General features: G+C 42.9%; 1 protein-coding gene across 1 annotated transcript in view; it reads right to left on the bottom strand.

Annotated features, from left to right (window-relative positions):
- Window positions 1–10,247: 10,247 nt before the first annotated feature.
- Window positions 10,248–16,759, bottom strand: part of kcnh5b (potassium voltage-gated channel, subfamily H (eag-related), member 5b) — a 102,590-nt gene continuing 96,078 nt past the window's right edge. Inside the window, exon 13 of the mRNA XM_029426865.1 lies at window positions 10,248–14,867. Within this exon, the coding sequence (XP_029282725.1) occupies window positions 13,767–14,867 (1,101 nt within the window). The 3' untranslated portion in view covers window positions 10,248–13,766. The remainder of the gene's footprint in view (window positions 14,868–16,759) is intronic.

Genomic DNA, 16,759 nt, shown 5'->3' with positions numbered 1-16,759 from the left:
CATAATTACTCACTTCTATTTGTTTTGCTTTATATCAGGGTCAGTTTGGCCCTTATACACACGTGTACCATTTCTTCATTCAAATAAACACTATTAACAAAAACGTGGTGTAAAATATTAACTTTACTGAATCTTGTTAACGACTAACATGAGCCGGTGCTTGTTTCCCCCCCCATGAGCAGAAATGTGTGTTTTCTCCCAACACTGGTCTACAGGGAGGTCAAAGGTCAGGCTTGGCTACAGAACAACAGCGCTGGAGCGTGCAGCGATTCAGCATCCCGCTAAAGGACACTTCAGACATTCAGACCGTGAACTTCTAAACTGTCTTTGATACGATATAAAGTCTGGATCCAATATTATTATTTTAAATGCCGTTTAAAATGCGTCACCGACTTCCTTCAGCACCTCTATTTAAACCTTTCCCTTAGAAACAAAGCAGATAGTGTTACAGTAATTGTCGTAATTGACTACATTTATAATTGACTTTACAGTCATCGATGGGTGCCTAATGATGAGAATCGTTAGCGCTTAATTAACTGACCTGAACTCTAAGGGCAGACTGGTTCGTCATTAGACCTTACTAAGTGTAATTATTCGTATGATTCCCAAGGAGAGCAGGGTTTATGTAATCCCAGAGTGCTCACATGCCACTGACGAGCTGCAGGGCTGCGCTTCAGCCCCAGAGCTCAGAGGGAAACACATCGTACAAACCTGTCTGTCTGTCTGTCTGTCTGTCTGTCTGTCTGTCTGTCTGTCTGTCTGTCTGTCTGTCTGTCTGTCAGTCTGTGTGTGTCTGTCTGTCTGTCTCTGCTTTGTTAACACTGCAAGTCTTTAGACTTCAGCCCTGAACTGCTGCAAACATCCGATTGCATTTATAGGTTGCTATTGATATTTCCTCCATCATTATGGCTTCTTATTTTCAGTCTATACTGTGTCAAAGTTCAATCAAACACACACACACACACACACACACACACACACACACACACACACACACACACACACACACACACACACACACACACACACACACACACACACACAGTGAATGACAGTCAGTGTGAACACTCTTCAGTGTACAGAAGCTAATTGATTTTAGCCTCTTTTTTAGAAGTTTGAAAGTCAACTAAAGATAGATATTAACGCGAAACAACTCTCGACAGGGCTGACGTAAACCAAGAAGCTAACGTTAGCAACTTCTACGTACTTCTTTTCATTTCATGCTTCACAAGCTCAAAATGTGAACGTAAAGTGTGCGTCTCTCTAGGTTGACAAAAACGTGTTTCTGACTGTGTGTGAATGGGATTATGTAATGCCTAACACAGCGGGATAGTGGCAGTGGTGTGACCCTCCTGGTGTTGTGTGTTTAATCTCCTGAAGAGTCGGAGGGCGTGCTGTGACCCCTCGTGGTTATTGTACGTCAATGTCAATACAGCGCTGATAGGCTGACACACTGTGGGAGTGTGACTGTGTGAAAGCACTAAAAGTCTCTTTTTCCCTGCGTCTCTGATTCAATTTCTCTACTGAACTTGTATTTCCTTTTCATAAATGATCGGCTTTTATTATATCTTGTATATTTCATCCCACTTTGATCGCACAATATGTAATTTTCGGCCATTAAGGATCTTTCAATCAAAACAAAAGGATTCGTTTGTTGTTCATCGATAAGGAGGTTTAAACCGGCAGCCGAAGTATCCACAGAGGTCTCCTCCTCTTTAAAACAAACGGACCAGGTGAGTAAAGATTCAAAATCAATATTTATTTGACGCTGTTCGGCTGCTGCTAATGTTTGCAGAGTTAAAAGATCTAAAAAGAGTTTTAGAGAGAATTATTGCTTTCCATGATTCTCTTCATGATTCCAAAGCTGAAACAAAATCGCTGTGTGCAGAATTACCTGCCAGCAAAAGCGAGTTCATCAATTAACTTTCACCCACGCCGCCTGCGTCATATTACCAATGGTAATAAAGACGATAGCAATCAAAGGCAGGTGTATCCCCGGGGAAATCTCCCCGACAGAGCTGCTCTCACATTCTCTACTTGGAAGCTACGCCATCCTCACAGATCCTCCTTCTCCATGCCCATGGCCCTGTAGGAGCGACTGCATAATTCATACCCACAGTTGTTACCCTGTCAGGCTGCTTCAGGGACAGGGACGGGGGGGGGGGGGGGCTTTGATCCCAACACGTTGAAATGTTCTGTTTTTGTGTACCATTCTCAAGAAAACTGCACGTTAAGGTGTAGTTTCATCCATTTACTACCTGAAACGTGTATTACCACCACCGAGAACGGATATGAGATGTTTCTGTTAGAGCAGACTGAGATATCGGGCGATATTAGTTATACATACATATATATCGGTATTGATATGTCGGCCGATAAGTACAAACATTTCCAAATGGGACCATGAAGAAGAGCTGATCAAATGGTCTTAGTGAGTAATTTGAAGTGTGAGGAACAAAGAATAGAATCGAGGATAGTTCAAATAAATGTAATTAAAAATAAGCTAATTTGACCGTAATTTAAAAAGATCTCTGCTGAGTCATTGTGTCTCCTCCTGAGCTCAGAGACTTCAGTTTAGGAACCTCTGTTGATGGTTTCATCGTTTCGCTAAGAGCCCCCTCCCCAGGAACAGACGAAGGAGGAATTGGTAATGTCAGGAATGATTAGGGCAGTGGGGGTCATCAGAGAGACTCTCCTGTCAGGCGTGTTGAAGCTAACAGAGGTCTCTGGAGAGCCAACAGTCCAGACAGCTAACTTCTCCTTTGTCTCTCCTCTTCACCTCTATTTTCTCCCGACTCTATAAAGGTGTAACATCTCCGCATTCAAGCGTCTAGAAACAAATAAGTGTCGAGTTGTGTACCTAAATGTCTCAAAACTGGAGGAATCTGTTATTTAAATCAATCAGAGGTAATAAATTGACTTTTTATCCAGTTTTTAACCACATGGTTGTTTTTAACTATGTATTTTGGGGACAAACATTGCAGTAAGAAGTTGAAGACGGGAGACAATTACCCTAGCTTAGCATAAAGACTGGAAGTGGAGGGAAACAGCTAGCCTGCCTCTGTCCAAATGTCTCAAAACATATACGGACACAAGCAGAAAGGTACATTTGTGTTTTTACTAGGTGTTACGTACCAGCGTAGACAAGACATTGAACAGAAGTGAGTGGATTGATCAGTTGTTTTCAAGAAATAGTTTCCATACATTGTTTATATACAAGTTACTTACTTATGCAGCATTCCAGCAAGCGGAGCACCCGGTGGTGGAAGTGACGAGGGCTCAATGGATCCTGGATATCCCCCAGTCTGCTTCTGGGGGATTTCCACCTCCTCTTGATGATGTAATCTGCTGAAATCAGATCCATGTTCTTACACATACAGACACTGTAATCAGAAACACACACAAACAGTCACGACTACTTGTCACATGTGCACGCAGATTCAAAGTCATGCACACACACACTTCTTTCTCTTACTTCCAGAGCTGCACAGAGGATTCAATCATTCAATCATTGGTGTTCTATCCATCCAGCTTTGCTTTTTTATTTCATTATTATTATTATATTGGAGGTGGTAGGATGTTGTGGACATTTCTAAAAAATTCGCCTCCTTCATTTGTGTCCGGTTGTTCTTGCCTACTCTTTATTCTTAATATTTCTTTATTTTCAACACCAGCCTTTACCACAAGGGGGCGCTGTTTGTTCCCCGATACAAACGGACAGTCAACGTTGTTTATTTAAGCATGACGACGTCTTTTCCATAACCTCAACCAGGTGGTTTTTACTGTAACTACCGCAATGACACCAAGAGGATCGTTACTGACAATAAACGGGACATTATGTTAACAGACTCCAACAGGATGGAATATTATCTTTTCATAGTCTTGCCAACACTTATGAAGTTGATAATCGATACTCCACGTGGAAACATTTTCTGTTAACAGACCAATTTCCCATTTTCTCACAAAGGCCTGAAACCTCCAACTGGTTTTTCACAATACAATTAAAAGGTTGTGTGTCCACTGACATTGACCGCAGCTAAGGGGAAGGAACAGGATAACATGACTGTGTTCTCCAGTCTGGAGCAAAACACATGAAGCTCTGAGGGCAAACTGCTGACATATCAAAGCAGCAGAGACATCAAGATGTTCCAGTGTTCAACTGACTTTCAAAAGATGAAATGAGTGTTTCCAAAGCAGCTGATGTTTAACCAACTCCATAAAGATGAGATGAGGCACGATGAAGTCCGTGTTCGTCCTTTAACTCTCATTCCTGGGGCTCTGCAGGCTTGTAGAAGCTTGTGTAACGGCTTCAGGCTGAATTAAAAGCGTTGAATTCAGAACAGAAAGGGGACTTTCTGCCTTTCAGGTGGTTGCTTTCCATGATCTGGATAAAAGAATGAGAGTCTGTCCCAGTTGGAGTCTAACAAAGTGGAACGTCATCATATCGACAACTTGTTTTGTTTTGCATTTTTGATGTAATATTTATGACTGTTTCCTGGCTGCAGCAGGGAAACAACACATTTATTCACAGATCTTACATCATCATTTGGTCGCTGTACCTGTAATTCATGTAATTACAGATGACTGAATGAGCTTTACTAAAAACAGAAACCTGAAGCATGTAGAGCATAGGTCTTCAACAGGGGGTCCACGACCCCCAGGTGGTCCGCGGAGGTACTGCAGGGGGTCGCAAAATTGTAATTAGATAAAGAAGTTAAAAATTATTTTTTAAATATATTTCTTTTACAATTTTTGTTTTGTTTTGCTTTGCACATTCCCATTCCCTCCTCCGCTGTACTTCGCGAAGGGTGGCGACACACACCTACAGTCAGAGACAGAGTGGAGGAAAGGAGAGGGGTGAACTAAAAGAAATTTGCGCCCCCAATATACTGTACAATATATACAGTTTGGGGGTTGTTGAAGACCCCTGATGTAGAGGACCCAAATACAATGGAATACCTTCTGCACCTTCTTCACTTTGCGTGTGTGCAACCAACTACAAAATCCCCTGATGGAAGCTGGATCGATAAAGAACTACAGGAACTTTCCTCGTCACTTTCTTTCTGCTTCGTTGGATATCTCTTCTCCTTCTGAAAGTCATCTTTCGTCTCCCTGAAGAGACAACAGCTGATGGTCAGCGGCATATTGTTTGTTTTCAGTCCTCAGTACTGGAGAAATAAACAGAAGGTTTCATCCTTAGAAATGAGCTGATAATCATTTGTAGTTTTCTCAGACTTTCTGAAGCAGGAGAAACTTTCCCACAATGGTGAAATGAAATCGATGCCATTAATCTTTTATCTTAATATCACCTCTGACGTCTTACTGAATTGTAGTATCTCCTTCTCCAACATTTTGATAAACGTCTCCCCATAAACATTAATATTTAATAAGTCATCCGGCTGAATCTGAGAACAACACCGATGAATAATGCATAAGTTTGAATGAGGCTGCTGTGAGAGAATTGACACGTTTTTCTAAAAAGTTTGATTTGTGCTTTTAAAAAGCAGCAAAAAGCTTTGATTTAAAAATAAATGGTGGCCATTTTGAATGAACAGGTAAAAACTACAGACCTTAGTTGACTAAATAAACACTGTTCGTATGCAATTCTCTACATTTAAAGATGAATTGTACCCTGCACTATACATTGTGTATGTTGGAACCACAATTTCCAGTTGAGCTGCAATATTTTGACTTTGAAAAGAGCCACAGAGTGAAACCTTCTCTAAAGCCATCGACGCACACAAAGAGAAACTAAGAAACTAACTCCTACGCATCATGATTGACACTAAAAAGAAACAAATGTGGAGAAAATGAGCTTCAGAAGCACCTTCCCTTCAACAGTAATGGCAGTGAGAGAAAGCCTTTCACACTTTCACTTCTCACCAGCAGCAATTAAATATGTTTTCCAAGAGAATGTGCCGGCACATCCCGAGCTGACGGGTGTCAGTTTGGGTAAAAGAGTGCGTCTCGTTTCCTCTTCTCTATTTTTTTGAGACAGCGGAGGCTTCGTGCGTCCAGGCAGAGCTGCAGGTGGGCCGGCTGGAGCGTCTGAGGAGTCTTGACAGGCTAATTCCTCCTCTGTGTCTCCTTCGGCTCTTAGAATCCAACACTTAAAGTCTGTGCTCACTTCTGAACTGTCAAAAGCAGCACAATGTGGTTCTGTGGTGTTAAACTAAAGATCGGTTCATATCAGATTAATCCTTTCAGGACGCAGCAGCCAGGAACCCGGTTTATCAATTCTGCTCACAAACACAGAAAGAAAGAAATAGAAAAAGTGAGATTGAGGAAGAACAACGAGTGTCCCTGAAGGAGGGGGAAAAGGTTGAGCTGCAGGACAGAGTGAAAAGGAGCAGAGTTGATGGAGCAGTTAGTGTCATGAGAACCAATTGTTAATAATAAACTCAGTCTCAAACTCATTTATTTCTATGCGTGTACATTAGCTGCACGCTGTGTGTGTGTGTGTGTGTGTGTGTGTGTGTGTGTGTGTGTGTGTGTGTGTGTGTGTGTGGACAACACATCTGCACTCTGACCGGAGCTTCACACATTCACAACTCAGGCGACAGTCCGCAAAACCTTCTGCTCATTATGCAGCTTCTGTGCATTAACGATCAGCTTTGATCCCCTCGAACATTTGCACCTGTTTGTTTATATAATGTGGTTATTTATTTAAATGTCACCGGCTTTATATTCCACATTCTGTAAATATTGTAATCAGGCTTGAAAAGTGCTGCATAACTAACTGTTATTATTATTATTACCAGTAAATGTTTTAGTGATTACAGAGTTCATTAACCCCGGGGGGGAAAGCAAACAACAGCTGAATGAATATAACATTGTGCATTGGGATAAACACTCAGTTTATTAGGTACACCTAGCCAGGACCCGGAAGTGTGCAGGTAAGATCGCAGCTGGCCCCTCCCACCCTGGACACAGACTTGTTGAGTCACTTCCATCCGGCAGGAGGCTGCGGTCCATCAGGACCAAAACCTCTCGCCACATGAACAGCTTCTTCCCCTCTGCAGTCGGCCTCATCAACAAGGCCAGAGACCCCCACTGACACTGTCTCTCCCTCCCCCCTCTACACGTTACATTAACGTATTGCTTATATTGTATATTGCACTTTGTCTACAGTCTATATTTTGTTACGTTTTTATATATCTGACGATTAGCACCTACGTACCACAGCAAATTTCATGTAGGGAAACTTACATGGCAATAAATAAATAAATAAATAAAATAATGTAGTTTACAGTCCTGCAACAGACCAGCGACAGGTGTTTCTATTACTTTGTCCAGCCCCTTTATATCATTGAGGGGAGGCTAAATGTTAGAAACACGTTTTACAATATGACTCAACAGCTCCTCAAACTACTGCATGTCCTCCAAAATAATCATAAATCAATATCTCAACAGAACAATATGACTTCTATGAAGGGAGGCTGTATTGCAGCGTATGCATTGCATTACTATGAGTTCACTGATCCTAATAAACTGGTAACTTTCAGGTTTGTGGTTCGTGCATGTTTGTTTTCTACTTACAGGACCGATGAAGGTGAAGAGTCGTCCTGCAGCAGAGGAACTGGCCTCTTTGTGTCGTTTCAGCTCCTACTGGCTGCCAATACAGATCAATGAGGCTCATTGATTACTTAATGCCCCTTTCAGGAAACTGAGTGAAGAGGAAGAGACGGACAAAGACAGACAGGAAGCCCAAAGAGAGAGTATCCCAGACGGCTGTTTATTATTCGGACACTACAGTTGAGGTGTGCAACTGTAAAACAATGCATGAGTCAGTGAGGGACTTCAGTGCTGCTCCCTTCCATTGCTTTAACAAAACAGTAGAAATTCATAACATTCCAGTAGAAAAGAGAGAAGCTTTACCCAACGGGCCCCGTTTATTAAAAACATCCAAAGTTTTAGGAGAGAATCTGAGCCAAAGCTGCGATTGATGAAAAGATTTTGATAAATATGTCAAACAATAAAATATAATAAAAATCACTTTCCAGAAAATGCCTTCCGTTTGATGTATCGTCACCTTCAGTGCAACATGCGGAACCGGATAAAGCCAAAGGATCATTTTAATAAATGAGGCCCCTCGGTTGCGCCCGCCCGTCCTCAGAGAGGTGAATTTGTGGTGTCAGTCGGTCGGCACGACATAATCAGCATGCTGAGGAGAGCGTGGCGGAGTTATAGGAGGGGAGATTAAAGAGAGGGAGGGGGGGGGGGCAGAGAGAAAAGAGGGTGAGGGCTGACCCTCGAGAAAAGATACAAGGTGCTGAAAGAGAGAGGAAGTGTTTGTCGGAGAGAGAGAGGAGACACGAGGACCTCCTTCCAGTGTCAAGACGGAAAGGTCGAGAGAGGACAAAGAGACATCTCTGCTCCCAGTCAAAATTCTGGGAGAGCAGAGTGGGAACAGTGGGGGTGTACATTCAAGTGGCAAAGCCGAAAAACCCTGCGCTGAAAGGTGTGTGTGTGTGTGTGTGTGTGTGTGTGTGTTGGGCTCAGATCACAGGAGTTGCCCTTCATTCTCTTGTCAAATGAATAAAGAAGAGGACGAGCTCTCGCGTATCCTCAAGAAATCTGACAAGTCGTAAAGTTTCAGGAAAGTTCGCAAACAAGAAATCTCTCAAAGTGGGACGAGGGGTCGGAGTCGCTGTCCTGCATCTTCCTCATCGTGCACTTTAACCGCTGAGGGAGCATTTCTGAAAATAGAATCAATGTATTGCAAATCTAAAATAGTGTTTTTTCATCCAACACATATTTCAAAGTCCTGAAGCTCTTCCTGCCAAACTTCAAAACATGTCTCCATCTGTCACAGACATGTGTATGCAGCCGGGAGGGCACCACTGAAGTACATATAGACGCGTTTAATTATACTCCATCAATTAATTCTGGAATAAATTCTATTATAATTTGAATAATACTATTTGCATTTAAATAATGCATTATAAAATGAAGAGTAAAAAACATTTCGTTATACCATTTTAACTGTAAAATGTTAAAGGACATAAACTGTGAGATGAAATTTGATGGGCTGACACGTTAGTAATTGGAAATTAGAAAAAAAGGTTTAAACGCCTATTCTAAATTAATTTTAATATTAAATTATTATGGTTTCGTTTAAATAAATAAAAAAGTAATATAATAATTATTAACTGGCAAATTTAATTATATTTGTATTTATTTTTTACATTGAATTTTACAATGAATTATTTAAATTACCATTTATTTAATTGAACTTTATTTTGTTTAATTTATTAATTAATAAAAACGTATAAATCTGTTGCAGATTTGTAGAAATGACGCGTTATTTACTTTTCCCCACAGAAGCTGATTTTGAAGCTGCTGCCAACAACATCAGGTTGATCAAATATTGGTGTATAATATTCATAACACTTTGTTAGATATGGTAATATACTGTTCTTTCAAATCTGAGGTTCTGACATGGCGTGAAAGGGAATCTGTTGCATACTGTACATGATTTGTTGTAAGTTAGTGGTCTGCTGTAATCTATATTTTGGTTTGGGGGTTGTCTGATAAAGCCCACATGGCTTTGATTTTTCTTTTAAATATTTTCCACACAGCTCAACTATAAGCAGCCATTTTGCTTTAACTCCTTCAGCACACATCTTTCTCAGAGGATATGAGGTTTGTACCAGAATCTCAGGTCATGTCGACACACGTTCTTCTGATACATGTACAGAACTGTTACAGTTATTAAACTTTCAAGATCAAAATCAATTCTGTTTCTTTAAGCTTCTCGCGTTGCAGAAAGAGGAGAACTGATCCAACACAGAGAGAATCATCGCAGATCCTCGCTGTCATCTCCTCCTGTATCGTGGCTTCTGTTTTCGTTATGTGTAATGTTCAGCTGCATCATGTGATCTCAGTGACAGCTGTATTGCCACGTATTCTGGGAGTTATGTTGTCATTTACTTTTTGTTGCTGCACTCACTTTCAGTAAGTGACTTCCTGGTTTCCCAAAAAGCCTTTAACGTCTCCCAGAGAAGAATCTTTGATGCCAAATGAGAGCGAGACAGTAAGTCAAGTTGGTCAAACTAAGAGGACTCTGTACCACATGCAGGTATATATGCATACAAGCTGTAACTGCATTGCATTGTGGTCCAGTTTTCTGTTGGCTGGACAAACTGGTCTACGATAGATTTCCTACGTCAAACTATTCCAGAATTACAAATATCAATGAGTACTCTAAGTGTATTAAGTTGGATTCTCTCAAGTTGTAATAAGAAATTCAAAGCCTGTTAACTTTCTATATGAACTTGGATATTTAGCAGGTTGTTAGCAAATTAGCATGTTGGCATAAATCTAAAATCTGAGTGAAGCTAACGGGAAGTTGGTCATTCGTTTCGGAGCTCCAGAGTTTGACCCATGAAAAGTCTGAGTCATCCCGGTTCAGCCTCTGACTGTTTCCCATCATTTGCTAAGTGTAGGTGTCATGTTTGGTTGTTGGATATAAATAACTAACATCTTATGTACACATGCAAACAGATGCCCCATCCCTCAGACAGATATATTTGCAATCTATTGAGACTATATGCTATATGACGATAAAGGTCCATCAGAATCAGCGTCTTCACAGCTGTAAGAGAATCAACTGTTGCATAGCTTTGCGTGATATTCCATAAGAGTGACATGTCTGTTAGATAAAGAGATACGAAGCATACTGGAATGTATGTGCCGCTCTACACGGGTACAGTGGTAGCCATCATCGAAATCCTCTAATAGCTCAATTTCAGCATTCATGGTCGGAGGCCAGGTGGCCTGAAACCGCTGCTGCTGCCGTGTCACTGAGCAAGGCACTTGCCCCTGATTCTTGCAGGGGATCCGCTCAGTGGCCAACAGCACAGAGAACAAGTGGAAATGTAAAAAGCAGGCTGGTACAGAAAACAGGCTCATGTGCACGGGATGAAACGCACATTTAAATAAAGCGGCACAGCGGAAGCCATTAAAACTGTATTCTTTCAAAGAATGTTCCAAAAGCAAAACCTGATTAGCATATAGCGACAGCACTCTCGTGTCTAATCTCATCTTCAGCTGGTGTGATTTTATGCCAATTAGCATTACAAAGTTATTAATCTTCATCCTTTTCCAGTCCGATGATAGCGGAGAGACAAATCTGAATCATGATGGACTTGAAGGAAAATAGATGTTTAAATTCCAGAGCAGTAAATGGTTTGGTGGGAAGTTTTGAGAGCCAGATACTTTTTTATTCTCTCTCTTCACATCCATCTACTGTATACTGGGATCAGAATACACAATGTTTCTCTTTGGAAACGCTCACAGTGAGAGATTATGTGATCATGACGCCTTAGATTGGAGATAGGTTAACTTTAGGCCTGCATGACGTGCAGCCAGGGTCGAGGGGACGCCATGATTCAAACGCAGAGATGAGAAGGCAGGCGGGGTTTTAACTTCTCTCTCACTATATTTGTTTTATTCTTCACACAGGAACAACTGACTGGAGTTTGCACGTTTATTTGTACGATTGATGGCGTGCCCCTCCTCTCTCTCTCTGGGGCTTTTTGCCCCACCTTCCAAGTGTGACCATTTAGAATAGTAAATATTTGTGCACATAGACGTGTCCTCTGCAGGAGTACACTTAGCATAAATCAATCATTCTTTGCAGCATATCTCGGCGTATAGACTTCCTGGATCAGGGATGTCAACATCCCTGGCATCCATTGTCATGCAGGACATCGCAGAGGCTGTGAAACTAGTTAAAGAGGGCAAATATATTCTGATATACTCGTCTTCTATCGGGGGCATTTGAAGTATTGACACACTTCAGTATGACACAGATTAAATCTATTGGGGCCATTTCTGCACTCTGCTCCTGGCATTAGACTGAAAGGTAAGCAGAAATATCTGATCCCCTTCATCTTTTAAATGTCTGATTTGCATCACCAGCTGACCGTGAACAGCAACATCCTTGATTTGCGTCCGTTAGGGGACCATGCCCGTCTCTCTCCCCTCCTCGTCTGTCATCTCTCTACTGCTGACTGTCTAATACAGACGAGAGAAGAAGTCCAACAAGCTGTTAGTTTATCAAAGAGCTAATGACAAACGCTAACACAGCCACCTGAAGGCATGTCAGGAGTCACTGACCCTTTTCTGTCACCTGTCCGCTCACTCACATTGTGGATAATAAACATTAATGACATGAATCTAGTCATTAAAACTATTTCAAGCTTCCATGATGGCTACCCTCCATCTGCCTTATTCTCAATAATCTGCCATTTTAAATATGATCCTCCGTGTGTGTGTGTGTGTGTGTGTGTGTGTGTGTGTGTGTGTGTGTGTGTGTGTGTGTGTGTGTGTGTGTGTGCTGCTGCGCTGCAGGGCGAGGCGTCTGAATCTCACGACACCTGAAAAACCTTGACTTCTGACAAAACCGACTGATCTGCCTTTCTGTGAAGACAAAGTGTCTCTGGGCCGTCAGGGTTCACGTCAAGAGACGCCAGCGCACTGTGCATGTGTGTGCATGAAGTGTGTGTCAGCTCTTGCACACACACACACACACACACAAATATATATTTATATATATGTGTATATATATATATATATATATAGATGCACTCTGGAGCATAAAACTGCTCCTTTGCATGCAGATTTAGAAAACAGATATCATAAAAAGTACAGTATTTCGAGCTTTTTGATGCGAAGCTGCTGTCGTTAGTGGAATTCAGAGCGGGCTTCAGTGCGACGCTCGCTGGTTAAGACGTGTGTGGCGCTGGGGCTGTGGGATTACATGTCACTGTGCTGAGAGTGAACCTTTACGTGAACTAAACTCCGTGTTATTTCCCCAAAGCGTCCTTGTCGACCGAGCTTTACCCAAAGTGCATTCTGCCATCCCTGATTCATGCAGAGGAATGGAACAAAGAAAGAGAAGAAACATCCTTCATGGTAAAAAGGTATAATCAGTATATTCTAGCGGCGTACCCGAGCGATGCATAGACACAAGGACGATTCTAACAAAATAACCATTTAAGTGTTTACCCGACATCAAACTGAGGCCAAGGACATTTTAGTCATCAAAAATAGAAATTATTATTATTATTATTATTATTATTATTAATATTATAAGAAGCAAAATTGATAATTAATATAAAAACATACCAGAAAATCCCCTTCATGTGTTAAGTGATGCTTCTTCATCACATTTGGGAATCTGTGTTCTTAGAGGGCGAGAGCAGAATCAAACTTTTCATCTCACAGGCAAAGGAAAACCCCTCCATCCCTTTCCATTTCTCTATTTATAAATAATCCATGCACAATCCCTTTGCCAGTAAACCATTTTGTTATTCAACGTTTATAGTGCTACCAGTATGCAAACCCTGAATGTCCACATAGTAAATTATCAATGAAAAATATTTATATGTACAGTGTAGCTAATAAAATGTCAGTTCTCTTTAAATTCCATTTGCATGCAGTCAACTGCATAATATACAGGCAATAAGTACGTTCAGTAGTTGTTTCTTTGGCAGGCCAGAATCCAGCTGGACATGCATAGAGAGGTATGTACAATCACAAAAACGGGATCCAGGTCACTGTGGAGTGTGCACTCTCACATGACCTGCAGATAAAAGTTAGTGTGCAAATGTTAAAGAAGCCAGTCTTTTAACTCCGAGGATCAAGACCAGTGGCGTAACCGGTGCCTTCAAACTGCTGATCGTGATCCCAGCAGAACAATGTGCCATGTGATCACTGCATGTTCCAGTGCACTCCCTACACCACTGGTGAAGCTCTCTTCAGAGCCCGTCGTCCCTCTCAGAGTCTGGAGAAACAGGCCTAGAAACGGTGAAAATGTCCTGACGTTGTATTTTGGTTTTGGGTGTGGTGGAGGCGGACAGCGCCCCCGTGGACGGCCGCTTCTTGTCCGAGAGCAGTTTGATAATTTCAGCTACCTGAATCTCCAGGGCGCCCAGACGGCCTCCCAGAGTCTGTATGTCCTCCCGGAGCTCCAGCCGGGTCTCGTGCAGCGCGGCCTGCAGGGCCTGCTCTGGGATGGGGCAGAAAGGGTGAGGGGACCCCGCTCCTCCGGGGACGGGGCTGTGGAGGACGGGGGTGACCGCAGCGGGGGTCCGAGCCTCCCCCGCCCGGTCGATCCGCAGCTCACTCTTGGTGATGCCGCTGTCGCAGGAGTCCGTCTTGCGGAGCGGATTGTTGCTGGACACCCCGCCCTCCTCTATGTCTCCACCTCCTCCTGCTTCCTGACCTTTACCCTCCTGAGAGAGCATCTCCACGGAAACAGCCTTGACGTTGTTGTTAAGCCCCTCCTTCCTGGCCTCCACTGGAGCCGTGTTGTTTTTCAGGCGCATCCAGCCGCTGGCTTTGACGGCCGGCTTCGCCTGCGCAGGGCTGGTGCTGACTTTGAGCCTGACAGTCTGCTCACCTCCACCTCCAGCAGAACTGGGCTGCAACTCCATGATATCACAGTTGTTCTGTTTGGCGGGAGGCTCGCCAGGATGGCTGTACGCCAGCGAGCTGTGCATGGGCGTCACCTGAGACACGGTCAGAACGCTGCTGCTGGGCGGAGCCCCGTTCTGCAATGAGGAGGGGGCGCGATGCAGGCTGAGGGGCAGGGAGTGCTGCAGGCTGGAGTGGCCCAGCTGCAAGCTGTGGGGGTGCAGGTGCTGGTGGTGGTGCTGCTCCACCTGCAGCTGGTTCTTCTCCACGTCCAGCTGCGAGCCGGCCGCTGCTCCCTGGTTGCGGAGCTCCTTCTGCTGCTTGAACTTCTGGAAAAGCTTCCGGACGGGATGGTCCTGCGGGATGGTGAGCTGCACCTCATTCTTTGCTCGCTGCCTCTCCTCTTCCTCCTTCTTCACTTCACTGATCTTGCGGAAGATTATCTGCAGGGGGAACACAGAGAAAAGAACAACATGGTGCTTATCAGAACACTTATTTCTTCTGAATACTATGAATAATAAATCTCTCTGGCTGTCCTCCGCTGAGCATTTCACATTAATCATTGGAGATAAAAAGGTTGAGAGAAAAAAAAGGAATATCTATTATTATGAAATCGGTCAGTGCGTCTTAACTCTTTCGCTTAAACACATTCACATGTCAAAAGAATTCTCTGCAGCACACTCAGCTCCTGCAAAGTCTAGCTGGCTTCTGGAGATGTTCTGGATGTTAAATTATCCATCAGTGCTCCTACACCTCCCCCTGTATTATTCAGCCCAAGTCTGGCGCCATTCTCTCCTGGCTCCCCTTACACACTAATTACATTGAGAATGACAGAAATCACTGCCAGGCAGGCAGCCAGCCATCCAATTGGTGATTTAAGTGTTATTTTTAGTTAAAATGATAACGCTCCCAATAGCTGGGAAGCTGGGTCGATCTTTGAGTTAGAGATGGAAGGGAGCTGTCCATCAATAATCTACCCAACCACCTTTTTTTACCTCCTAAACTCTCAACTGTTATGCTTCTGTAGTTCCTGATCATCAGCCCCTGCTGCTGAGAGCTTCCCGAGCCAAAGCAAGCAGCCAGTGAGTCTATCACTTCAAATCTCCTCGGCTGCCTGGAGGCATAACCTGGAACATAAACACTTTAAATCAAATTAACTATGACAAGTGAGTGTTGTTTGATTAAAAGTCATTCACAAGTTTTTTTTGTACTCTTTAAGAGAACAATGAGTCCATTGTCTTTTTGTATGAAGTATTTTTGAAATAATCAAAACTTGAATGCGTCACGAGTGAGCTGATGACGCTGATGTGACTCGATCAAATACACTGAACCTCCATTAACGAACAATCACTTTGTATTAACGTCAGCAGCTGCAGCCTCTTCATGTTGTCGAGGCAAGAACCAAATGCATCTCAACAGTGAAGTGAAGAGCACTTCAGCCGCTCAATCTGAAAGCAGCCAAACACACACATGAATATCAGTGTGCAGACGGGAGGTTGTGGGACTTTCTCCTCTATGGAAGCATGGCCGATCTTTATTTATTATTGTTGTCAGTCTGATATGTGTTGTCCACTAAACCCAATGCCCACAAGTGACTGATGCAAGTTAATGCAAGCACACTTCACGTACACCTCGACAAATCTACCGTGTGTCCTTTGTTGTCATGCAACTGTTCCACCTCCTAAACCTTACAGATCACCACCTGGATTTATCGGTAAGAGCTTCCATTGGATAATTACTGCACTGAAACTACTAAAACTGTCCAACGCATTATTAAAACCTGGAAGGATCGTGGTGAACCATCATCTTCAATGTGGTCGGAAACAACTCTTGAATGATGGCGATCGCAGATCACTTAAACATTTGGTGGAATCATATCGTGAGAAATCAACAGTAGAACTCACGGCTGTGTTTAATAGTGAAAGTAAGAATATTTCCACACGCACAATGCGAAGGGAACTCAAGGGATCGGGACAAAAACAGCTGTGGAGCCATAAGAAGAGCAAGAAGAAGGTCATGTGGTCTGATGAATCCAGATTCACCCTGTTCCAGAGTGATGGGCGCGTCAGGGTGAGAAGAGAGGCGGAGGAAGTGATGCCTCCATCAGGCCTCGTGCCTCTCTCATCATCAACACAAGATCTTGGTGGAAATTTAATGTAACTCTGAACGGAAATAAATGTTGTGACACAGAAGCTCATCGAAACGATGCCACGGCGAATGCGTGTCGTACTCAAAGCTAAAGGCGGTCCAATGAAATACTAGAGTGTGCAACTTTTTTCTTTTGGACGGGCAGTGTACTAAAACTATTCAGACTTGAGCTTGTAGATATAAAAAG

Source organism: Cottoperca gobio, unplaced genomic scaffold, assembly GCF_900634415.1.
Source record: "Cottoperca gobio unplaced genomic scaffold, fCotGob3.1 fCotGob3_245arrow_ctg1, whole genome shotgun sequence".
In the NCBI taxonomy this organism is placed as follows: Eukaryota; Metazoa; Chordata; class Actinopteri; order Perciformes; family Bovichtidae; genus Cottoperca; species Cottoperca gobio.
Note: the sequence above shows the minus strand (reverse complement) of the source record. Positions and strands in the feature narration are given on the sequence as shown.